Consider the following 25,778-nt stretch of genomic DNA (forward strand, 5'->3'; position numbering starts at 1 on the left):
CTTTAAGTGAAAGTTTACAATTCAAGTTAGTCTCTCATACAAAAATTTATGCATACATTGTTTTGTGACCCTAGTTGCTCTCCCTATACTGTGATAGCACACTCTTCTTTCCCACCCCAGACTTCCCGTGTCCATTCAACCAGTTACTCTTACACCAAATAGTATTTTCCTGGTAAACAACTTAATGTTGCTTATGAATTTAAATGCATAGTAACTTGAATAAAATTAAATATTTAATTTTTGTTTTTAGGGCTATTTAAATCAAAAAGGTAAACCGATGAGGTTTGCAAGACTCGTAGCACGTTTGTGTGGCCATGAACCGTCTAATTTTATCTTTGTGAGTTTTCTTGAGAGAGGTCTTTTCCATAAACTCTGTCAGCCAACCAGGAGAGGTAAGCTTGAGGTTTCTTAAGGTTTTATATAAGTAGTTCAAAAATAGCATATTTGTAAAATAAAAAATGCCTCAGAAATCTTTTTTTTTTTTAAATGAAGAAATACTAAGTAAATGTTCAGATTTACAGATGTCAAAAAAAATTAGATACTGGATATCAACTTTTTTATTTATTCTAATAGAGACCATTTGGGAAATATTTATGTATCATCTAATTAATTAAGAATATTTACAGAATCTAGAGTAGGGAAGTGTATACAGACCAAAGTTTATTTAATGGTTACCAGGAGTGGGCAGGAGGGTGAGGGGAAGGAGGACTCATTGCTTAGGGGACACTGAGCTTCTGTTATGGGTGTTGGAATGTAATAACGGCGTACGGGGAATGTCTGATCTCCTCTAACTTCACAGGGGGAGGGAGAATCAAGATGAACAGCCCAAGGCTGACTCCTATGAGGCGGAGGTCAGACATGCCTCCTCTCTCTACCATCTTTACCCATTCTGACACCCACCATCCCTCCCACAGCACTCTCTACTTCTCTGCTGGGTTCTATAATTTGTTGCAATGGTTACACAGAACTCATAGACAATACTGAACAATTATGGGGCTTATTAGGAAAGTAATTAGTTACAGTTCAGGCTCAGGAATGCTCAGGATATAGTTCTTCCATCAGGACTGCCCCTTCCCAGCTGTGCTTGCAGGCATGCCACTGCCCAAAGACATTCAGCTTTCTCTCTCGGTGGGCTGGGAAGCCCACCATGCTGTCTCTTGCTTCCAGGTCTGTCCTGCTGGGTCTCGCTGCCTTCGGTGTTACAGCTCACTTTCTCTCTGTCTCCTGGTTCTAGGAGCTTCTCAGGGCAGCAATTCCGGGTCCAAAGGGCTTGCTGGCTCCTGGCTGTTCTTCCCTGGTGGTGGTGGGATTCTCTCTTTTCCACCTCTGAGATAGCTCATTTCAATCCCAGCAGGATGGCAGAACTAAACGATCCCTTTGGTGGGCCACAATTACCCTATCATACAGTCGTGCCCAATCACTTGGGTGGGAGTTACAAGACCATGGCTAGAAAGGCCACACAAAAGTGATCTATGACACCACATGGACAAATGTGGAAATGGGTAATGATGATGATTGCACAACATAATGAGCAGAATTAATGTCATTGAATTGTGCATGTGAAGAATGTTGATATGGCAAACGCTATGTTACATGTATATTTATCACAACTAAAATAAAAACTACTTATGGAAAAGAAAAAAAAGAATATTTGCAGAAGAGAAAATGGAGACACATAAAAATTGAGTAACTTTCGTGTGGGCATTCAATTTCAGTAAGTGTTAGAGCCCAGTTAATTCAAAGCAGCGGTTTCCAAAGACTATATAGTGCTCATGTATTATGAAGAGTGGAGAGTAAGTGAAGATGAGCAGCCCCTAGAGTTAGTTTCGGGAAGTATTGGTGAGTAAGGTTTGGAATTTAGTTATGAGCTGGACTTTGAAATGCCCTAAATGCCAGGCCAAGGAAACTGTATTTTATTTATTAGGCATTGAAACACCATCGGGAATTTTTAGGTGGAGGAAAGACATGATCATAGTAATGCTTTGGAAAGATTGATCATCCTCAAGGATGGCCTGAAGCAAGGAAAGTCCAGGACAAGAAACCAGTTCTTAGGCAATCGGGGGGTAGGAACTCAGGTGAGGGTAGCAAGAATGGAAAAGAAGGTACAGAATGTAAAACTGCCTGGATTTACTAGAAAATAAATGTGTACATAGCATAGCAGATAGAGTCGGTTTCTTAGGTATATATTTACTAGAAATATTTGCCTTCCATGAAAGGAAATATAATATAAAAAAATTAATAACAAAATACATGGAATCAACACTTTTTTATAATAATACTCTTTATTTGGATATGGTCAAAAGGATTTCCTCAGAATGTGGTGGAGACTCTGATGTTAGTATTGGCCAATTTGTTTGGAAGAAAATATATTCCAGTGAAATCTCAAGATGCTAATTTCAGATTTACTCAATCAGAGGTAAGATTTATAACACTTATAATTATATAATAAAGATGGTTATTAAATATATACTACTGGAAAAGGTTTGGTAGCTGCAGGGTTGTGTTAATATAAGCTAGTCCATTCATTTTTCTATAATGTTTAGTTGGTCTTCCTATAATCAGTACTCTGTTGAATTTTTAATTCAAGTAGCTTCCTTTACTAATCTAGCAAATGATTACTGTCTTAAGTTTTGCATTTTATTGGAGCAAATTATAGCATTCAGTGACAACAGAAGTAGACAAACAGTCTTTTAAAGAAAACCATGTGTAGCCCCATTGCTAGGTCTATAGTTACATCTGTGGGTCGGAATGCAGGGAAGGAATTTAGATCATGAGCTCAGATGTTCTCTTGAGAAGACGTAGGGGTGGTCACCTAAGAAAGAATCCCCTAACACAAGGGTTATTTAAAAGACTATAAGCAGGAAAATTATTTTCTCCTTCTATTTTCCACATTTTATTTGGTCCTAACTCTTTTTGAAAAATAAACAGACAGAAAGGTCCTACAAAATAAAAACAGAATTATAAACCATGACCAGCTAAGGTGTATCCCAGGAATGCAAGGCTGGTTTAACACCCTAAAATCAATTAATGTGTTACATCATATTCACAGAATAAACAAGAAACAGACATGTGATCATCACACTAGACACAGAAGAGGAATTTGGAAAAAATTCAACACCCATTCATAATTTAAAAAAAAGAAATTCAAAAAACTGGGAATAGAAGGGAATTTCCACAACCTGGTTAAGAACATGTGTGAAAAACTCACAGCTAACATCATGCTTAATGGTGAAAGACAGAATGTTTTCCACCTAAAATCAGGAATAAGACAAGGATGCCTAATCTTACTACTTCTATTCAATATGGCACTGGAGGTTCTAGCCAGGATAAATTAGGTGGGAGGGGGGACGGGAGAAGCCATCCAGATTAGAAACTATATTTGCAAATTACATAATCTTGCATATAGAAATTCTTAAGAAATTCACTTTAAAAAAGCTGTTAGAAATAAGGAGTGAGTTCCGCGAGATTGCAGGATACTAAATCAATATACAAAACTCAATTGTATTTCTGTACACTAGCAATGAGTAACCGAAAAGTGAAATGAATCAAACACTATCATTCAGAGTAGTGCCTAGCAACTGAAATGCTCATCTACTCTTGGTAGGTATTTAAATAGCTAGAACAACAACAACAACAAAAAGTCCTACAAAAACCATGACAAATAAGCAAATTAAAGAAAAACAAAACAAAACAAGAAAACCTCCCTTAGAACGTGAGAATGTAGATAAAGCTACTTTCTATCAGATAACCCTAATGAATAAATGACCAAAAGGGGGTTCTTGCTAATCTGTGCTTTCCAACTCCATAACACTAAAGCACAGAGCTGTTCCACCGCTGATACAGCCCCAGTCCTGCTGGCCTAACTTTAGTACCGGGATAACTCTGTGTCTTCAGACCACTAGAACTATTACTTTTTTTCTTAAATACACCTTGGTTTTAAACTGTTTCAAAAGGAGACTTTATATTCGCTGCTGTAGATGGAACACCAGTGTCCCTGGTCTTAAAAATAAAGTAACCATAGAAATAAATGCAATTAACATGATTCTAAGCTGAGGCTGCTCTCCCTTTGCTATAAAAGAGCTTACCAAGTGTTATGATACAGGCAATCCTCCATTAGACATTCTGGGGTCATCAGAAAGAGCTAAAAAGAATTGGGAAGAGGACAGTTTTTTTATTTTTATTTTTTGAAACTGTTGTAATAATTACCTAATGCTCTCTCTGTGTGACATGCAAAAGTCATCTTATGTACCACTAATGCTAAGTGTCTCACGGTTTTGGAATAACAGCTCTAGATTAGTTCGTTAACAAAGATTCATTGGGCAATCACTATGTGAAAACTGTCATAGAAAAAGCAAAGAGTTCCAAGACATAGTTGCTGCTTTCAAAGAGCTTGCCCTCCAGCTTGGACCAGGTGACATGCTCACAGGAAGACATGGCTCAGAGCCCAAGGGGGTGCATGATAACCCAAGGGTGTGCATGATAAACAGCAGACGTGCCCTAGCACGGTGCCCAGCAGCAGGTACAGTGGGAGGCATATGGAGGGTGGAGCAGTAAATATTTGCAGAATGACTGAATAAGGACCTCGTCACATGGGCCCTACTGCAGAATTGCCCTCCTTGACCTGCTGTTTGCTCTGAATCCATCCACAGATGGTAAGAGTCTCGTAAGCAACAGCCCTATGAAAATCGTCATATTGTCAATTGTAAGGAATTGATTAGGGACGTTATAACCACACAGTGTGCTCTTTCTCAGAATCTCTCTGAGAAGTTCTTATCTGGTGTTAGGCTGAGAAAAAAACAGCTGCTGTGGAGTTGACTCTGAGCCATGGTAGCCCCACATATGTCAGAATAGAACTGCGCTCCATAGGGTTTTCAATGGTTGCTTTTTCAAAGTAGATCACCAGGCCTTTCTTCTGAGGCACCTTTCGGTAGACTCAAGCCTCTAACCTCTCAGTTAGCAGCTGAGCACATTAACCATTTGCACTGTGAATAGGTGTTTATCTCAAGGACATTGTGAAATGTATAACTGATGAGGTTTTCTTTTCACACTTTTGCTGCTGGGAATCTTGGAATATAATGTGTGGCCCATCCTAGACTCTCTTCATTGTTTTCCTTTCTTTTTTTAACCTCATTTTAACTTACTGTATTAAATTCACCCTTATAAAATAACTTCATTCTTGGCAAAGTGCAGGGAATGAGTAAATTAAAGAAAATAACAAACGAATAGTAAAAGTACTAATTGCAATAGAAGAAAACCGAGGACGTTCCTAATGTCACAGCTTTGCGTCCCATGCTATTTAAGCTTACTAAAGAAACTTCTAGTCCTAATTCAGAAAGACTTTGTTTTAATGTATGACATGTGGGAACTGACCCAGTTTGCAATACCAGCTACTTCTCTGCCTGCTACCTATGTGACTTGGACCAAGTTTCCCTCCACCAGGCTTCTTTCCCTCATCTGTAAAATGTGAATGAAAATGCTGATTTCATAGGGTTGCTCTACAGGTTAAGTGAACTAACCTACATGTGTGCTTGGCAAAATGGTGCCGGCATGTAACAAGAGCTCAGTCAGTAACTGAAGTCCACTGTCACTACCCTGGAGCCCTGGTGGCGTAGTGGGTAAGAGCTTGGCTGCTAACCAAAATGTTGGCAGTTCAAATCCACTAGGTGCTCCTTGGAAACTCTATGGGGCAGTTCTACTCTGACCTTTAGGGTCACTGTGAGTCAGAATCGACTTGATTGCAATGTGTTTGGAGCCCTGGTGGTGTGGTGGTTATACGCTCAGTTACTAACTGAAAGGTCAGCCGTTGGAACCTACCAGCCGCTCAGTGGGAGAAAGATGCGGCAGTCTGCTTCTGTAAAGATTTACAGCCTTGGAAACGCTATGGGGCAGTTCTGCTCTGTCCTGTAGGGTCGCTATGAGTCGGAATTGACCCAACAGCAATGGACTACTACCCTAACTTGTTGACTGCTTTCTAAAAATGCCTTTCGCGCAAACTGTGAGAGAAACACGAAGTGAAGATCAGTTTAGGGCATGCGTCTCTCTTCAAATGGCGGTTTTTATTAGGTAGAGTCAAAGCAAATTGTTAGAATGAAAGATATTTGCGTTTATAAATGTTGGCTGAAATGAAAAAGAAATTTTACCTTGAACTCTCAAGTGAATAAGCAGTAACGTTAATGAGGGAATATTAATCTAGAAAATGATGCCGCAACCTTTTCCCAAGCAGTTTAATTCTCTTAATGAAGGTAAAGAGGCCTTTCTGAAAGTCTTTTGCCTGTAGGTGATCCTTGACGAACTCCCGGAGGATTTTAAAGCTGCTTTACAGGAGTATAATTTGAAAGTGGCAAAGGACTTTGCTTCCTTCCTACTGATTTCTTCCAAGCTGGTGAACGTGAGAAACGAATGTCGGCTCCCGTTGTCAAGAATCAGTAAGCGCATTTGAGTTCCACTTTGGGCAACTTAATAAATATCCTTGCCTAACAATGCCTTTGAATCTCGGATGCTTCAAAACCGGTAAAAAGAGCTCATTACAGACAGAGCAACTGTATTAACCTGAGCATTTTATCCTGGAAGAAAAAAGCCCCTCATAGAGTGTGGTAATACCTTTTGCTTCTCAAAGAAAGAAACTTTATAATTACCAAAGATTAACTGCAGAAGGGAGGAACAATTTTGAAAAGTCATTGGCGAGCAGTTTTGAATGAAGGTCGCTTATGTGTTAAGGCTATAAAACGGAACCAGAAACGTGACGGATGAGGGAGAAAATAGGCACGATTTCTGTCCCTCTTTCTCCTGGGAGGCAGGGTGGCCTACTGGTTCAAATACAAACTCTGGAAGCCAAGGCAAATCAAAGAAACAAACACACTGCCGTTGAGTCATTCTGACTCATAGCGACCCTACAGGACAGAGTAGAACTGCCCCATAGGGTTTCCAGGGAGCAGCTGGTGGATTCGAACTGCCGACCTTTCGGTTAGCAGCCAAATGCTTAACCACTGCACCACCAGGGCTCTGGAAGCTGAGTACCAGGATCCAAAACTGGGCTCTGCTACTTATTACCTGTGAGATCTTAAGCCAGCTACTTAGCTTTGTGTGTCTCAGTTTTGTTATCTGTAAAATGATACCTTACAGGATTGCCGGAGGGTTAAGGGAGTGTGGTAATGTTTGCAAAGTACTGTAAACCATGCATGACGTATAGTAAACTCTGTAAGTCTGTTCCATCCGATGTGTTAGTTACCACCCACATGTTGCTACTTAAATTTACATTAATTAAAAGTAAAAAATAAAATAAAAAATTCAATTCTTCAGTCACACTAGCCACATTTCATGTGCTTGATGAAATGCAGCTGCTGGCTTCCACGTTGGACATGGCAGAGACAGAACACTTCTATCACTTTTTCCCGAAGCAAGTTCTGTTGGATAGCGCAGATATCACTGTTGGCTTTTATGGTTATTTTTTATTGTTTAGAAATTATTAGATTAGGAACCCTCTAGGGAAGAATAAATGGAGAGAAGAGCCTAGGATAACAGTAAAGATGGAGCTGTGGGGGAGTAATTCCTCAGTTCCTCTGTATCCTGACTTGTCCTCGATTGGAATAAAAGACAGAGGTGTATTGTAGCTTTCCAGTTGACATAGGAAGCAGCATCAGCAAAAGCAGACAATAATGATGGAGCAAAGAGAACATCACAGAGACAGCATTAGAGTATGTGAATAGCCTGTCTCCATCATAACAAGGAGCCATATGTGAGTGTATGACCTGGTGCTTCACAAGTCCAGTGAGACAGTACCTAGAACATGGATGGAAAACATGTTTCATCTCGTACAGCTTACCTGAACATTGTGTCTAGAAGGATTCTGAGGTTATGTCTGTGTTCCTAGGGACCAAGCTGAGTTAATAACTTTATGTACAATATCTCAATCAGTCTTCATTATGTGGTCTGCCATGGGCAGATGGACGTCAACCACTGTGGTATGGATCTTTAAAACCTAACCTGACCCAATCCATTTTGGTCAGAATTCACAGGTGAAGAATATGAAGACTCCCAACTGGTGTCTAACTTGATGAACTGCAAGGAAGGAAGAGTGGCCATTTCACCATTTGCTTGTCTGTCTGGGAATACAGATGGCAATTTGCTTCAGCCAGAGATTGTCAACCATGTAAGCGGAGAGTCCATCTTATAAATAAAACTTCTTTAAGAGGGAATGGAGTTATACTGCTTTACAACCTAGACAGGACTTTAGACCCCAACACTGAATAGTTTCCTGTCACCCCAACACCAGTGTCCAAGACAGCAAAGCCCTGGAGGCCAGTATGATTTCAATGTCAATGGAGTTGAACTGAGGGACTCTGCCTTTTTTGGAGAATTCCTAGGCACTCTCTTTTTTCTCCCAGATTTTCTGTGGGAGGAACAAATGGAATTATCTCACCTTTTCCCAAAATTGATTATAGACCCTGTAGTGTTGTCACTACTTCAAACCCCATAGACCCTTTGGGACAATGGTCTCCACAGTGGCACACAACGCACTAGAACTCTGGGAGATTCTGGACAAAATATTATGTGTTGGAAGATTTTACAGTTAATCTAAATATATTTAGCTTTAATAATATTTAATAATATAGATTGCTACTTCTGCCTTTACTTGGTTTTATTCCCTGGTCAGATATCACATTTCATGTAAAACAGTGGTCTTCCAATATATTTGCTTAAGTAACATCTAAAAGAATTTGGAAAAATTATGAATCCTCTTACACACTTTGAGTTGATGTCTAAACGTTTTCTAACCAGTGTTTAAAGAGTTGTAATGTTATATTTTCTGGTTCGTTACACATATTGACATTTTGAAATGGAACTGTTATATCATACTTTTAAGTGCATCAATACAGTAGAAATATCAAAATTATTTGACACTCATAAAATCAAATTAAAAAATATGTATATATGATCACACGGCATCTTTAAAGTTACAAATTCTATGTCATTCCATCTTTTACTTGAACTTGTATTTTCCTCCCATTTCTCACAGAGTTTAATTTTACACTCCCACCAACAGTGTATAGGAAATCCTCCTGATTGCATACATTTTATTTGCAAAATATGGCTGGAGCCCTAGAAGCGTAGTTTTTCTGTTCGCTTTGCTCTCTTCCTCTTGCCCCTCTTCCTCCTGCTCCTTCTCCTTTTACCTCTTCCTCTGTTTCTTTCTCTTGGGTAAGTGGGGATCAAAAGGTGGCAGCAACTATTCAGTTGCATCCTGATCTTTGGGCCTTCAGAGACACTAGTCACTTAACACTCCTTCCAAGTTTTTGTCTAGTTCCATCTTCCTTCTACCAGTTAGATTATGATGAAAAGTCTACCTTAAAAGTCAGCTTTAGATTATTTTTGCTCAGTGAATCTTGCTAACAGTATGGCAGTTGGAATTGCCCTCAGTATGCTTTGAAGGTTCCCATTTTCCCAAGTGGGGTAACCTATTCTCAAGGCATGTTTGGTGTGGCACTGCCCACCGTGTGTGAGACACCCCTTTCCCTCACCGTGATGAACCCCTGCTTCCCTTGATCTCTGTAAGAGTCCACTTCTGCCTGCCCCCTGCCACTCCAGTCTCTTCACAATGTGCCTCAAGAAACTGGAGTTCGCCAAAGAAACCATCAACTGTAAGCAATTATCCTTTACAAAGAAATGATGACTTCAGAGAAAATGTATTTTTTCAGGTCGTTCTGCGCACAGTCGGTTCCAGTGTCATGCAGGCTCCTGTGCTGTGGTCACAGAAGATTGATAACCAAGGAAGAAGAATGCCACTTAGTGCTTATGCACTTGACTTCTATAAGCATGGCTCCTTGACAGAATTAACACGAGATACTGGGTAGGTTTGTATGTGGGGTGTATAAGATACATATCTAGCTCTCTCTCTTTTTCTTTCTCCCTCCCTCCCTATCTTATACTCTAATACACTATTTTTATTTATTTATTATTTATATAGTAATAATTTATATTATATATTTAATAAATATAATATTAATCACGTAACACATACTAGATCTCTTTCTAGCAGACTAATCCCTAGTGATTAAAAATGTTAGCATTAATTCGATTTTGGATGTACCACCAAAATCTTGATTCTTGGGCTGGCTCCATTGCACATTACCCTGAAGACAAAAAAAATTTGGCTATACCATAGGGCTCAAAAATACATTTTTATTGGTTATTATATACTATTTATTCATTAAATGGATTATTTAAAGCTTAAATAAAGAATGTATAATTATATCTAGGAGTATATCAAAGGTCATTTATTTGTGTGTGTGTATGAAGTAAATGAATATTTATTTGTTTTGCACAAATGGGACCTGGAGGGAAAACATTCTGGAACTTACTTCTAAGTGAGCAAGTTAACTTGGCAGTTGTCTGTTAGAATGTGACACTTGTTCTCTTCTTTGGTAAGAAAATCATTTTACAAAGCAGTAATTAGGGATGAATACTTGTGGATTCACGTGGAGAGTGGAGACGCTGGTCCTGGAACCTGGTAGGTAGAAACTGGGAGAACCATGTTGTTAAACAGAGCTTCAGGAAATCAAGGTGTATTTATATAAATAAAATAATTCAGATTGAGATTCGTTGGAAGTGTTCCGACGTTCTTGCCAAACCTTGAGCTATGGGTCAGTTTTTCTTATATCTCATTCCTAGTAGCCAGTGAAGTAGAAATGACATTAGTAAGTAAACCTGTTTTTGTCCCCCATTGTAATCTCTTGTCCCCACTCGCTTGTCTAAGCTTTTCTTTTATATTTTGTCACCCCACCCAGACGGTCAACATCTCTATCAATTTATTGTGGTTGGTTGTCACATTTGTGACTCTTAACTTCATTATGATTAATACAACAGAATGATTCATCTACTGGGTGTGTAGAGTACGGTGGTTTCTATTATAAAATTAAAAGGTTTCTAGTACAATCAAACTTGCAAAAGCCAGAAGCTGTGAAGGGTGGAAACCTGTCAGAGAAGCAAAACTCAAATATTTCCCTCTAAAACAAGCAATAGAGAAATGGTAAGACTGCACTCTGTCAAAGGCAGAAAACTTGCCAGACCCAGAAAAACAAGGCAGTCTCGTAGAGTTCCAGCTTTTACAGTTTTCACTGTATAAAGTTAGTTTTGACAGAAAAAATTAAACTATCCTGGACAGACCCCCTACTAACGTATGCGTTAATGAATTTTTTAGTTTGTATATTTTTCAATTAAAAATTTCGGTTTCTTTAGGATGTCTCCTGGAGAACTTTTAAGACTTCTAAAAGATTTTGCATTCTACATCAAAACTATCAGGTATGTTCTAAGCTGACTTTGATTTTCTCAATAATGTAATGGCAGTTGAGCAAACGTTGAGCTCTTCCTGTGTGCCAAGTTGATGATACTCTTGAAGGAGCATGCCCAGAGATACCATTGAGCATCCTAGCTTCTATGCAACTCAGCTTCCTAAGGCTCTGCACGCCCTGCCCTCATAACCTTGTTGAGCTATTTTCTAGATTAAGATTCATCTCAAAGTCCATTTGGAATGAAGTTCCATCCAGACCGGAGCATCAAAGGCACTATCCAAGTCCCGATAAATCCCCAGGCCTAATTATACCCAGCTCTACAAACCCTGAGCATTCACTCTGAGTCAGATAAAGGGGACTCCAGAGGACCACACCATTAGAACTCCATTAGGTCGATAGCATATATCCACTTTATTGCACTGAAATCTCTCTCATACTCAGCATTTTCCACAGGCCCATCTGACTCAAGCATCTCCTACTGGATTCCTGTGCCCATCTGTACAGTGCCCTGTAGGGGTCCCAGCAATTATGAACTCTTTATAGACACGCCCACCCCTAGGCACCATTGATCATCTAGTTTTTGTCTCGTTCCATCTTCTCTGAAACCACTGTCCTTACCCACGTCATACATGAGCAGGTGTGCATGATCTTTCACTTAATTAATTTTAAGGGGAACTTTTATTTGGGGGTCCTTGTTAGTGAGAATATGTTTGTCGTTTTCTTTGGTCAGAGCTGAGTCAGACCGTTTGAGGAACTCTCTACTGGGATTGAGATTCTTAGGCTGACCTTCTAAGGCAGTTGGGAGTTGCCCACCTGGGGTACCTCTCCATAGGGAATTCTTTGAGTGCCTCATAGTTTCAAAGCTGCAATCACCACAGGAACCTGAGAAGTTCCAGAGACTTTTAATATATCTCGAGAGGACCAGAAAAATCATTCATTCACATATTCATTCATTCACTCAACCATAAATGTATAAAGGTATTGCTGTGTTAGAGGGACTCCTCTGTGCACTTCAGATATAAAAAATCATCTCTACTGCAAACCGTCTTGTAGATGGTTATATGCGGTAAGTACTATGATTGAGCTACCCACAGATGACTACGTTAACACAAATTACTGAATGGCTAATGCTACTGGAATAAGAGAAGTCTTTATAGCAGCAATGGGTTTTCAGGCAGACCTTAAAGGGTAAGTAAGAATTCATAAAGTAAATTAAAAAGGAGGTGGTAGGAGAGGATTCCAGGTGGAGGGAGAGTGTGTGTAGGGGTACAGTGATGCTAACATTCCTGATGTGTCAGGGATAGGCCTTAAGCACACTGTAGGTGGAGAGTAGAATAGGGGGATTATGATAAGGGTGGGGCAAGATGTTGATGGTGAGTAAAGAGTCTTTAATTCAAGAGCCAGTTATTGTCTGCTTTGAATTTTTTGTCAATACCATGTGTTTTCATTAATGGAAGCATGCTGGATCATGAAGTGTGTCTGAATTTTTGGTAGGTAGTATGGATTTTTTTTTTATTACCCACCCCCACCACAAGCCTACCCACAGAGTTCAGTGGGACAATTCTACCACCCAGAGTCTCAGAGTCCCACTGGAGTCCAGTGGGACATACGTGTCCCAAGTAAAGTTTTTCTATTTTTCCTACCACAATTTAGACGCCTCATATGATACCCTGTGAAAACAGTAACTTGCGGCACAAGCCTGTTCCTTCAGTTTCAAACTGTTATGCAGGCCCTCTCCTAATGGCTGCATGTGCTGTCAGTAGGAAAGCAACTTCCCAAGAAACTTGAGAGACAGAAAATGTGGGTAGGCAACCGTATATCCCCCCAGTCATGAAAGGGTTAAAGGGAAATTTCGCTCTACCTGGGAAGGGTCTTAATCGTTACATCACGGTGTTTGGATTTAAAGTTGTAAGCAGTGGTGAGACAGGAAGTTTCTAAGGATGAGTGTGACATAGATCTATGTTTTAGAGATATTACTCCGGCAGGTATGTAGATTGACTCGATAGAGAAGCTGAAGGCAGGGAGCTAAATTGGGGTGTGGGGAGACCATAATCGAAGGCAGACAGAATGAAAGCTTGAATTAAGGCAGCACCAGTGGGGATGGGTGGAGGGTATTAGAGAAATATTTAAGAAGCAGAATCCATGCAAGTGGGGCAAGAGGTACTAATGGTAACTAAAGTTTCTCATTTGGTTAATGATAACATTCTCAAAAATAGGGAACACAGGAAGATGATGGTTTGGAAATTGGCCACACAAATTTGCAAGTTGGAATTTAAAAGTATTGTAGTGGTATCTCTGGGACATTTCAGGGGAAAACGTCCAGTAGTCAGAAGTACAGGTATGCAGCTCAGGAGGAACGTCAGATATGGGGATAAAGATGTGATCGTTTCTAGCATTCAGATTTAAGGACTGGGAAAAAACCAAAACTGGTGTAAATAAGATGGGGTGTGATAACAAAAAAGGTGACAAAATGTCAACTCACAATTGCTTTCGAAGCCTGAATAACATGTCAGATAGCTGAGAGAGCCACTCTTGGAATCTCTTTCCTCGGTTTCACCCCCGCTTCCTGGTTCCTAAGTTATATGGGTAAGGACAGAAGTTTCTTTCACTTATTTGGTGACTGTGGGTTTCAAAAAGAATGGTCACCATAGTGGAAAAGCCAGAAGATGGCTCCAAGGAGATTCGTGGAGAAAGGAAAAGGAGTTGAATAACTGCTGCTAGGTGCTTGGGACATGGAATTCGGTTATTTTTCAAACTTACAGGGTGAGTTTAGAGGTAAGATGGTTAACTGTATGAGGAGGCATCTCTATCTTTTCTCAAACTCTTTATCACGTATTTTGTAAAGATTTTATAAGGTAAATGCACATCTTATTATCGTTACACGTATTTTCTCTATGTATATACATCAAGTGGATCTTTGGGTAAAATAATCACTTCTGCCAACATGGAGAAAGCCTTTTTTGTAATATCAATTGTTACCAACCTGTGGGCTTTTTTTATTTTCTATTCTACAGTTATTCTTTGAGTGAACTATGTGAAAATAAGGATGACAATGTTGTCTTGGCATTTAGACAACTGAGTCAAATCTTCTATGAAAAACTTCAAAAAGTCCAAAACTGAAATGCATCCACATCCTTGGAATATTGCTGCAAGAGTGTTTCAAGTCCGATTATGTGGTTTTCATCCCTTTGCCAGAAATGCATTTGAGCCGATGCAATGAAATGGAAAGAAGAATCGTCTTGGAGTCAAATAGAATTGGACTCAGATACTAACTCTGCCATGTCTTAGCTGGATGACCTTAGTTTCCTTTCAGTAAAGTGAGAGTGGAAATACATACCTCTGGTTGTTTTAAGGATTAAGTGAAGTAATGCATGAAAAGGCACTGGAATAAAGCACTGACTATTTTTTTGTCGCTAAAGTTAATGCAAAGCAGAATTTTAATTTCACATTGTCAAGTTTTTGAGTATGTTTCTAACCTATTGATCTTTCCATGAGTGATCCATAAAACAAAAAGGACCAAATTAATTTCAAGCAATAAATTAGTTGTGTAAAAAGAACTTCTGAGACTACAAGACAGCCACGTAGAAGAGTTACAAACTACTCTCCTAATGATAGAACATACTGATTCAACAACTTTTTAAAAATAGCTGTGAGAGATTTTGAGTCTCCCGCACTTTGTTTTTCCCAAATGATCAACAGTACATTTTTCTATTTCCTGGCAGTGATTAAGGATGATGATATATGCAACTGAAGGAGTCCCTGGGAAGTACAAACAATTAATGCACTCAGCTGCTAACTGAAAGGTTGTAGGTTTGAGTCCACCCAGAGGCGCCTTGGAAGAAAGGCCTCACGACCTACTTCAGAAAAATCAGCCATTGAAAACTCTACGGAGCACAGTTCTACTCCGACACACACAGGGCCGCCATGAGTCAGAATCAACTTGACAGCGACTTGTTTACGTGACTGAAAAAAAAAAAAAATCACTCTGTGGAGCTGAGACAAGTATTAAATTTAGAGTATTTTCCTCCTCACTGTCATACTTGAGAAACAAATCGAAAGAAAAAAAAAATAACAAAATTTAAGGACTATTAAGGCTCTAATAAATGAATATAGTACTCTGAAGAGAGAAAAAACAATCTTCTCTCCAATGAATCTATCCAGCAGTGGATTTAGCAATTAGGGAATATGAGTCTGAAAACTATTAAAATAGTTTCAGCTAGCAAATGGCAAGTAATTTTTTTTTTAATGGAAATGTGTTCTTTGTATAAGATGCTTTAAGAAAACAATTAGCTCATGATTTGGTATTATTGCACCTGTGTAAGTAAGTGACTGGACAACAATAAAGAAATAAAGAGTTTTAATACGTTTACCATTGTCTCTTTGTGCTAAACCTGTTTGTCATTCAGTCGGTTAGATTAGATATTGGGCTTTCACCGTTTCCTCTCTGGCCCGCAGCCTCAGCTTGCAGATTGCAAAACCTGTCCTAGGCCCAGAGCACCTCATTCTCAGGGCGAAAGGCCTAACCTATCTATCATCCAGAAGGCTTCACCGAGATACCCTCTCCGGTATGAAATTACTTAGATATATTACGTGGGCTCAGAAAAGCGCCAGCATGTCACTTTGTCTAGAAATGGAAAACTCGCTTTTCATTAAAACTGACTCATAATTTGCTTGTATTAGGCATGGGCCACAATCAGGCGTGACTCTTTGAGCTGATCTTAAATTTTTATTTTAAAGTAAACGTGAAGACTGCAGTTTTAGAAAAACAAAGGCGTCTGCAGACCCTAAGGATTTCCGTTGTCTCCTTTTCTATTCAAAATACTCTTCGTACGTCAGAACATTAGTTTTCACCGTCCACTTGTAGTTCCAGGTCTCTGGTTGGGAGATGAAACCTTTTATCTTTTTTCAGATGACTGAGCCAATCTGGAGCCCTTCTATTTTGGAAGGATAATAGAGGGTGTTGGCTGCGACCTGGTATCTGTTCAAAGAAGGGAGATATTCCTAACCTTTTTCAAAGACTCTCCTTGGGTAGATATTATTGGCAGTGATGATGCTCAATCCTAATCACATTGGTTCATTTGAGGGCCTAATAGGCAGTCCCTCTCTGTTTGTTTTCTTCCTTCCTTCCTTCCTTTCTTTCTCTCACTTTTTTCCTTTCTTTTCTTTTTCCTCCTTCCCTCCCTCCCTTCTTCCTCTCTCTCTCTTTCTTTCCAGGAATATTAAAAAGCAACCTGGCACAGTGACTTCAACAGAACTCTGATAGCCTTTCATGTTTCATTTATTATAATAATGTGAAATTTCTCTTTCAATGAGTTGCTTCCCTAAAATTTTTTGGGCATGGAAATACTGAATGGAGATGGTATTTCTCGGGTGGGTAAAGCAGTAAGCTATAAAGCTCTCTGCTTTGGATCAGAGAAGCAGAGTTGGCTGGTTGGCACAAAGAGGAAAAGAGTGAAACGTTTGCCTGCTGAGAAGCAATAATAAAAGCCAGAAAGACAGCGTGGGTGACACGTAAGTCCCTAGTTCATTCTTCCCGTCATAAACGTATATTGAACACCTACTATGTGTCAGACACTGATCTAAAATCTGGAGATAAATCAGTAATTAAGATAGCAAAAAAATTCTTGCTCTTAAGCAGTTTGCATTCTACGGGATAGGCAGATAATGAACACATAAGTATATATATATATATAAAAACCTCGTTGCCATTGAGTCAATTCTATAGCGTTTTCTTGGTTGTAATCTTTATGGAAGCAGATCACCAGGACTTTCTTCCATGGTGCATAGATGATATAATTTTATATAATAATAGATTCTATGACAAAATAGAGAGTGACGTAGAAAGTAGGGGGAGGAAATAAGCCACACAAGGCTTTGGTAAAAGAAATTTCCAAGCAGAAGCAACAGCAGTTCAATGCTCTGAGGAGAGATTGAACTTGTGTTCAAGAGATAGTGAGAGGGCCAGCATGTGGAGGGATAGCAGGGCGGAGGGGTCACATAATGTGGGGCCTTATGGACTGTGGATTTGAAATATTAAAACCATACCATTTTGGCCATGATATTGACATGATCTGATTTGCATTTATAAATAGTGTTTCTGGTGACTGGGAGGATATACAGAAGGAGGAGGTACGAGGAGAAGCCTGCTGTTATGATAGTCATGAAGCTTGGATTGGATTGGATAGAGCTGGAAGGGGAAAACTGCTCAAATTCAAGCAAAACTGAAAGAACAGATGGGCCATATAAGTAATACGGGGTTAAGAGAGGAATCACGGATAACCTTAAGGATTTTGACTCGTGTTCAAGTGAGCACTGTTTAGTAAGATGGAGAAGAGCAGCTGTGGGGGTGTGAGGGACCAAGAGTTGTATTTTACACTCGCTTAGTTAGAGAACCCTAAAGATGAGGGCTTGAGATATAACTATGGGAGTGTCTTAGTTATCTAGTGGTACTATAACAGAAATACCATAAGTGGCTGGCTTTAAGAAAGAGAAATTTAATATCTCACAGTCTAGTAGGTTAGAAGTCCAAATTCAGGGCATCAGCTCCAGAGGAAGGCTTTCTCTGTTGGCAGGTCCTTGTCATCAATCTCCCCCTGGACTAGGAGCTTCTCAGCACAGGGACCCCGGGTCCAAAGGATGCGCTCTGTTCCCGGTGCTTTCTTGGTGGTATGAAGTCCGTCACTCTCTGCTTGCTTCCCTTTCCTTTTATTTCTTGTAAGATAAAAGGTGGTGCAGTCCATACCCCAGGGAAATTCCCTTTACATTGGATCAGGGATGTGACCTTAGTCAGGGTGTTACAATCCCACCCTAATCTTCTTAACGTAATCTAATCTTGCCTCATTAACCACAGATGGAGATTAGGATTTACAACACATAGGAAAATTACAATCACAAAATGGAAGACAACCACACAATACTGGGAATCATGGCCTAACCAAGTTGACACTTATTTTTGGGGGACACAATTCAATCCATGACACTTCACCCTTTGGCCCCCCAAAATTCACGTCCTTGCCACATGTAAAACACATTCACCCCATCATATCATAGCAAAAGTCTTAACTCCAAGTCCAAAATCCAAAAATTCCTCTTCATCTGTGAAATCTAGAATACAAGTTATCTGCTTCCAAAGTACAGTGGTGGAACAGGCACAAGCTAGGCATTTCCATTCCAAATGGGAGAAACTGGAGGGAAAGAAGGGATAACAGGCACCAAGCAAGTCAGCAGAACACATTACATTAGCCCTCAAGGCTTGAAAAATAATCCTCTGTTCTCCGAGACCATGCACACAATGGCCCTGCCCTCCAGACTCTAGGTATTGGCCACACTCCGCAGATTCTGAGTGGAGGCCCCTCGGCCCTGGGCTTCAGCTCTGCCTTCCAGGCCCACTGGGATGTCAACTTTGCTCAGCTTTAGGTACACCGTTCTCCTAGTCCATCTGAGTGATGACTTCACCCTTAGAAACACCAGAGGCCATGGCTCCACCTTTTGAAACCCTAGAGGTCATGGCCATACGTTTTGAGACTGAGGCAGCTTGGCTTCTTATGTCCCTTGTCTCTTCAGCTTCTGCTTCCTGGTTCCTTGGCCACTCGGCCTCGAGCCTCACACCCCATCTGCCCTGCTGGGGCAAGTGTTCCAACGCTCTGTAGCTCCACCAATAACTGCCTGGAGGCACCGCACTCTGCCAGTAAACTTCAGCTGGAAGGCACTCACCTCTCTTGCTCCCTGGGTCGTCAAGCCTATCTCTACCAACAAGTGCCCAGAGGCACCCTGCTTCACCAGGAAGCCTCCTGCACACGGGCACTCAGTCACTCACTCCGTGGGTCGGCTCTAGCACTGACTGGCCCTGGTCTCCTGGCTCTGCTGCTTCCAGTCCTCTGCTGCCGGTTCTCATCATCTGCATTGTCTCCAGTGTTAACCGTTCTCCTCACTTCCTCCTGAGTCCTCTATCCATTCACAGTTTCAAAACTACTTCCACATTTTAGGTATCTGTTAGAGCAGCACCCCACTCTCAGTAAACAAATTCTGTCTTAGTTATCTAGTGCTGCTCTAACAGAAATACCACAACTGGATGCCTTTAGCAGAGAGAAATTTATTTTCTCACAGTCTAGTAGGCTAGAAGTTCAAATTCAGGGTGTTAGCTCCAAGGGAAGGCTTTCTCTCTCTGTTGGCTCTGGAGGAAGTTCCCTGTCATCAATCTTCCCCTGGACTAGGACCTTCTCCACGCAGGAACCTCAGGTTCAAAGGACACGCTCTGCTCCCAGTGCTGCTTTCTTGGTGATATGAGGTCCCCCACTCTCTGCTCACTTCCCTTTCCTTTTATTTCTTGTAAGACAAAAGGTGGTGCAGGCCACACCCCAGGGAAACTCCGTTTACATTGGATCAAGGATGTGACCTTAGTAAGGGTGTTACAATCTCACCCTAATCCTTTGAAACATAATCTAATCTTGCCTCATTAACCACAGGCAGAGATTAGGATTTACAATACATAGGAAAATTACAATTACAAAATGGAGGACAACCACACAATACTGGGAATCATGGCCTAACCAAGTTGACACATATGTTTGGGGGACACCATTCAATCCATGACAGGGAGTTATTAGCATTCAAATATAATATAAAGCCATGGGAGTGAATGGGATTTCTGAGAGTGAGTGTAAATGGAGGAGAGATGACACTTGGTTCAGTCCAATATTTAAAATGTAGAAATCAGGGGAGAAGGTAGAAAAGGAGACTGGGAAGGAGTGGCCAGTGAGGTAAGAGAAAAACAAGGAGACCGTGGTATCCTGTAAGTCAAGTGTCGCACATGTAGAAAGTGTTTCAAAAAGGAGGGAGTCATCAACTATGTAGACGTTTGAGTATAATGAGAATGGATGTAGCATGTGGAGGCTACTGGCTACCTGGACAAGTACAATTTCACAAGAGAGTGATGAAAATACGTGTTGATGGAGTAGGCTGAGGAGAGAGACGAGGAGACGAGGAAGTAGAGAAGACAGATAGAATTTTTCAGTAGTTTTTATAAGAAAGGAAGCAGAGAGATGGAGTGAGATTGGGGTCATTTATGAGATCAAGGGAGGCTTTTTTTAAGATGGGAGAATTAATAGTGTGCTTGGAGCCCTGGTGGTGCAGTGGTTAAGAAATTGGCTGCTAACCGAAAGGTCAGAAGTTTGATTCCACCAGCCGTTCCTTGCAAACTCTATAGGGCAGTTTTATTCCGTCAGGGTTGCTAGGAGTCAGAATCGATTCGATGGCAATGGGTTTGGTTTTTGGTTGCATGCCGTTAATTTATTAGCAATGTATTAGTATAGAAGAAGACGTTGATAAAGACAGTGTCTTAGTCATCTAGTGCTGCTCTAACAGAAATCCCATGAGTGGACGGCTTTAACAAAGAGAAGTTTATTCTCTCACAGTCTGGTAGGCTGGAAGTCCAAATTCAGGGCGTTAGCTCCAAGGGAAGGCTTTCTCTGTTGGCTCTGGAGGAAGGTCCGTGTCATCAATCTTCTCTTGGTCTAGGAGCTTCTCTGTGCAGGAGACTCGGATCCAAAGGATACACTCTGCTTCTGGCACTGCTTTCTTGGTGGTATGAGGTTCCCATGTCTCTCTACTTGCTTCTCTCTTATATATCTCAAAAGAGATTGGCTTAAGACACTATCTAGTCTTGTAGATCTCATCCATATAACTGCTGCTAATCCATCTTATTACATCATAGTGATAGAGTTTACAACACATAAGGAAATCTCAGCAGATTACAAAATCGTACACAATCATACAATACTGGCCCAGCCAAGTTCACAGATATTTTGGGGGGACACAATTCAATCCATGACAGGTATATTAGCTTCCTATGACTGCTGTAGCAAATTATCACAAGCTTGGTGGCTTAAAACAACAGAAGCTTATTCTCTCACAGTTCTGGAAGCAAGAAGTCTGAGATCAGTATCACTGGACTGAAATCAAGGTGTCCCATGCTCACATTCTCTAACGGTTAAGATTGGCTGTCAACTTAGCTGACCCATGATTCTCAGTGTTTTGGCAGTTGTATAATGGTGTGATCGCTTCTCTGTTGAAATCTGATATGTGATCACCCCCATGATGGAATCTGCTGAGTGGTACAGGCAGGGGAGAGACCTGTGCCAACTCACTGCCCCCTCAGCCTTCCTCTCCCGGCTCTCCCCTCTTCTGCCTACTTCCTTCCTGCTTACCTTGCCAGGGCTTTTTGCTTGTTCCAGATCCTGCAGCTGGCTTCTGTTCGTCTGGCCTCCCATTCTTGGGACTTGGGCTAGCAGCTTGCCAGTGGTCTTGCCTGCTAATTGTAGATCTTTACAGCCTGTGGCAGCACGGCTTTCCAGCCTGCCAATCTCAGGTTCACCAGCCCCTGTGGCTACGTGAATCAGGAGAATTTTCTTTCTTGCCTCACGGACTTGAGACTTACAGCCTTTAAAAAGTGTACGTATATATATATATATACACTTTACTGGTTCTCCTTCCCTAGAGAACCCAGCCTAAGGCATATTCTCTCTGGACACTGCAGGGGAGAATCATTTTCCTGCAAGTTCCGGCTTCCAGAGCTGCATTCCTGGATAATGGCCCTTTCCTCCATCCTCAAAGGCAGCAACCTAGCATCTTCCAATCTCCCTCTGCTCCTATGGTCACATCACCTTGTGTAGTCAAGCGCCCTCTGCCTCTCTTTTATAAAAACGCTTGTGATTGCACTTAGCGCCAACCCCAATAATCCAGGATAATCGTTTTATCTCCAAATCTTGATTTAATTACATCTGCACACTCACCTTTGCCATATAAAGCAACATTCACAAATTCCCTGGGTTAGGATTTGGGCATATTTGGGGGGCCATTATTCAGCCCTCCACAACAGGAGAGCTGGGATTATTCCAGGAGCAAAGTCTTCGACTAGGGGAAGAGTGGTTGGGTTTGCCTAAAGAAGAAGAACAACAGAGGACGAAATACTGATGCTGAAGGTCGGGCGTATTTAGTGGTGCGAAGACCGTAGTACTTGCTCCAGAAACCCAGAGAAATTCCAGTCATCGAATTCTGTGAGACACTCCAGAATCCTAGTAATAAATTCCCTCTTTGCCTAAAATACTTTGAGGAGGGTTTCTGTCATTTGTAACCAAAGGATTCCTCATTCAAAGTTAGTTATTTAACTTTGTATTTGAAACCACATTTCCTTTATAGTTACTCCCAAAGAAATTTCTTATTTTTCAAATTTACAAAAAAGGTTTTTTTTTGGCAGGGGGGGGCTGTGCTCATTTTCCTTTTCAAATCAATGACATTTTGGTCTTCTGAAATTAGATTTGTATTGATTTTGATACCAGGTAAGTATGTCTTCTGTGCTTTCCAGGAATGTATAATGATGTATTTACAAGTCTGCTCGTTGACCAAATGAATCTCCCAGCCTTTGCCTGCAGTGGGCAATAATTTGATGAGCAGTCCAGATTTTATCATTTTGGATAATTCAGTTGAATAGTAGAGCCCTTACTTTATTTTCTTGAGCTGTTTTCTCAAGCTCTTCATTATAGCCAGATAAGATAAAATTATGGGAAGGGATGTTTATCATATGATAAATATGTAATTTCTGTGCAAGAATGATTGCCTAGATTTTTAGTAGTGATATAGTGTCAGCAAAGGGCAACATTTAAATAATTTATAAGAGGACATATTCTTCATACTTGCAGTCAATTAGGAATTTTAGCAAATGTCAAAAAGTAATACGGGCCTGAAATCTTTCCCTATCAAGCTCATGCTGGATTCAAGAAAATTTCACTTATAACTTAAAGCAATGTGATATGAAAATACACTGTAATATTTTAATTTAACTGGAATCCAGATGCTATATAGTAGTTTTCTTTAGTAAGCTCTAACTTTTTGAGAGATAGATATGTCAACATCATGTATTAGAACTTAAAATACCTGCTAGCAATGTCTCAACTGATTTCTTATGTCCAGTGAGTTATTTTAAAAATTCTTTGAAAATATAATCCGCAAATTCAAATCTCACTAAAAAATGCGGCATATCATTTTAAGCTACCTAACTGCATTCTTATTTTCCGTGAAACATAATACACACACAATCTTGATAAAAATTGGCTCCATTTAATTGTTTTGGAATTGACAGCACCCGTGTAGCATGGTTAAGATTGTAATAGAAAATGTTCTCCTCTGACAGCACAAAGCCAAAAAAACCAAACCCGTTGCCGTCAAGTCGATTCCAACTCATAACAACCCTGTAGAACAGGGTAGAACTGCCCCACAGGGTTTCCAAGGAGCGGCTGGGGGATTCGAACTACCAACCTTTTGGTTTGCAGCCGAGCTCCTAACCACTGTGCTACCAGGGCTCCTCTCAGACAGCATAGGTGGATATAAAGCATGCAGGTACATCGTGTGTGTTACTTACTTTGGAACGACTACAAAATTCCCATCGCCTTTCCTCTCCAAATAAAAGCAAAATCAAGGCATCTTCTAAATAGTATCATAATTTCAGGAAAAGGACTATTATTATATTTTTAGCCATTTAAAAAATTTCTTAAAGTGTTGCATTACTAGTTGGTACTTTCAGATACACCTTACAGACCTTTTCAACGCTTGGTCAGTTTGAAGACTCCAAAAGGAGAGAAATTTCCGATGAGCATTTCTTCTTCTCTGGGAGAGTAGCAGTTGGCCTTCCCTGTTCATTAAAGACTGCTTGGTCCGTGGTCACTTTGAGGGGACTGTGGCCCCAGATTGCCAACTGTCCTCTTACTCCGCTCAGCTATATTTGGTAACTGAACTCATGTTTCAGCAGACTGCCTCCATCAGGAATTCCAGCAGTGGGCTGGGAAGCAACACCAGGTCTGAAGGCTGGGTTCTTAGCAATTAAAGGCACTTAGCGTAGAAAAGAACCATATTTAAGGATCTAATAAAATAGGATTTACACGTTCCTCTCTTCTCTGACTTTGTGGCTGGAAATCACTGCCTACCCTTTAAACGTGTTCTTAGTCAATTAAAAGTACAGTACAAGATCTTTAAGTAGAAATGAAATTGACACTTTTAAAATTAATGCTAATCTCTCTATAGAAAAGGTTGGTGGTGCCAACCAGAGGCACCTAGGAAGAAAGGCCTGGCAATTTACGTCCAAAAATTCAGCCATGAGAACTCCATGAAGCACAGTTCTACTCTGATGCACTTGATGGCAACTGTTTTTCTGTAGGGTAGTATGCTTGTTCACGAGAAGTATGGGTCTTCCTATAGTTGTAAAAACACTTCATAACCAACTTATTACCTATTTTGTAATATCTCCTTCTGATGTAGTCTAATATTTTGATCCTGCAAATAGAGGTAATAAGAACAAAATATACCTGTTCTCAGATCAGGTAGCAGAACCCTATCTAAGGGAGGACAACGTAATTAAAAAACCCGTCTCCAGTCTCCTGGTTCCAATTTCACAACTTCAAAGTATTAATCTTTCTTTATCTAGATAATGCCTTTCTATCAGATTTGATCCAGTTTATTTCACTGAGTTTCTTAGCGATGAGGGGAGGCTTATGGAGTTCCTCTTTTCTCAAATGATTGAGCCACAGGACCTTTCTTTATTGTGAAGTACGGGCCTACATTTTTCTGCAATACGGACACTTTAAAAATATGATCCTTGTTGAAACTGGAAACTCTTAGGGCCATTTCATACTGAGGACCTTTATATTTATTAGTATAATAATCTGACAATTTTTTAGGAAAAAACTTAGGTGATTGAACACGTTTTCCTCCTAAAACCCCCCAAAAGAATTGTGCAAACCTGTAACGACAGAGATTGGGAGAGGAGATAGTAAAAAATGTCAGAAGTCAACAAGATTGTTGGAAAATGGCACAGAGGTAGGAGTGGTCTAACTATGAGAGCTTTGTTGTCATCTTCGTCAACCCGTGTGGTCGAGTTGATAGCGACCCTGTAGGACGGAGCAACTGCCCCATGGAGTTTCCAAGGAGCAGCTGGTGGATTTGAACTGACAACCTTTTGGTTAGCAGTGAGAGAAGGTCAAAACTTAAACTCCTGCAGGAGGAGACACTGACAAGAAAACCAAGTGATTGCTTCACAGAACCCCAGACACACCCATGCAAATCATTTTAACTGGAAATCTATGAATACATGCAGGTGTAAGATCGGAGCTGAAAACGCGACTGGTTGAGACAATCCCTACGCAACAGTTAGAACCCCCTTTTCCATCCCCCACTTACAGGGACCCTGCAGGATAGAGTAGAACCGCCCCCCCAGTTTCCAAGGCGGTAATCTTTATGGAAGCAGACCCACTTCGTTCTCCCAGGGAGTGGCTGGTGGGTTGAAGCCCCGGACCTTTTGGTTAGCAGGCGAGCGCTTTAACCACTGTGCCATCTGAGTCAGAATCAACTTCACGGCATGGGGTTTGGGGTCTGGTGCCCATCCCCACTTCAGGCAACCAGGAGACTACTCTCCCTTATGCCTGGAGGAAGGTGGAAAGGGAA

At 40.7% G+C, this 25,778-nt stretch overlaps 1 protein-coding gene across 12 annotated transcripts in view; it reads left to right on the forward strand.

Annotated features, from left to right (window-relative positions):
* The window catches only part of DDX60L (DExD/H-box 60 like), a 148,181-nt gene extending 133,022 nt beyond the window's left edge, over positions 1–15,159 (forward strand). For 10 of the 12 annotated variants that reach the window (XM_023742853.1, XM_023742859.1, XM_012559227.2 and 7 more), the window contains 7 exons: positions 251–392; positions 2,304–2,416; positions 6,278–6,425; positions 8,007–8,149; positions 9,696–9,847; positions 11,236–11,298; positions 14,303–15,159. In XM_023742853.1, the coding sequence (XP_023598621.1) occupies positions 251–392; positions 2,304–2,416; positions 6,278–6,425; positions 8,007–8,149; positions 9,696–9,847; positions 11,236–11,298; positions 14,303–14,408 (867 nt within the window). In that variant the 3' untranslated portion in view covers positions 14,409–15,159. Of the gene's footprint in view, positions 1–250; positions 393–2,303; positions 2,417–6,277; positions 6,426–8,006; positions 8,150–9,695; positions 9,848–11,235; positions 11,299–11,741; positions 11,926–14,302 lie in introns of those variants that run through there. The other 2 variants (XR_002825956.1, XR_002825957.1) reach the window with 2 other exon arrangements.
* Positions 15,160–25,778: the final 10,619 nt, after the last annotated feature.

The sequence above is a fragment of the Trichechus manatus genome, unplaced genomic scaffold (genome assembly GCF_000243295.1).
Source record: "Trichechus manatus latirostris isolate Lorelei unplaced genomic scaffold, TriManLat1.0 scaffold00220, whole genome shotgun sequence".
Classification (NCBI taxonomy): Eukaryota; Metazoa; Chordata; class Mammalia; order Sirenia; family Trichechidae; genus Trichechus; species Trichechus manatus.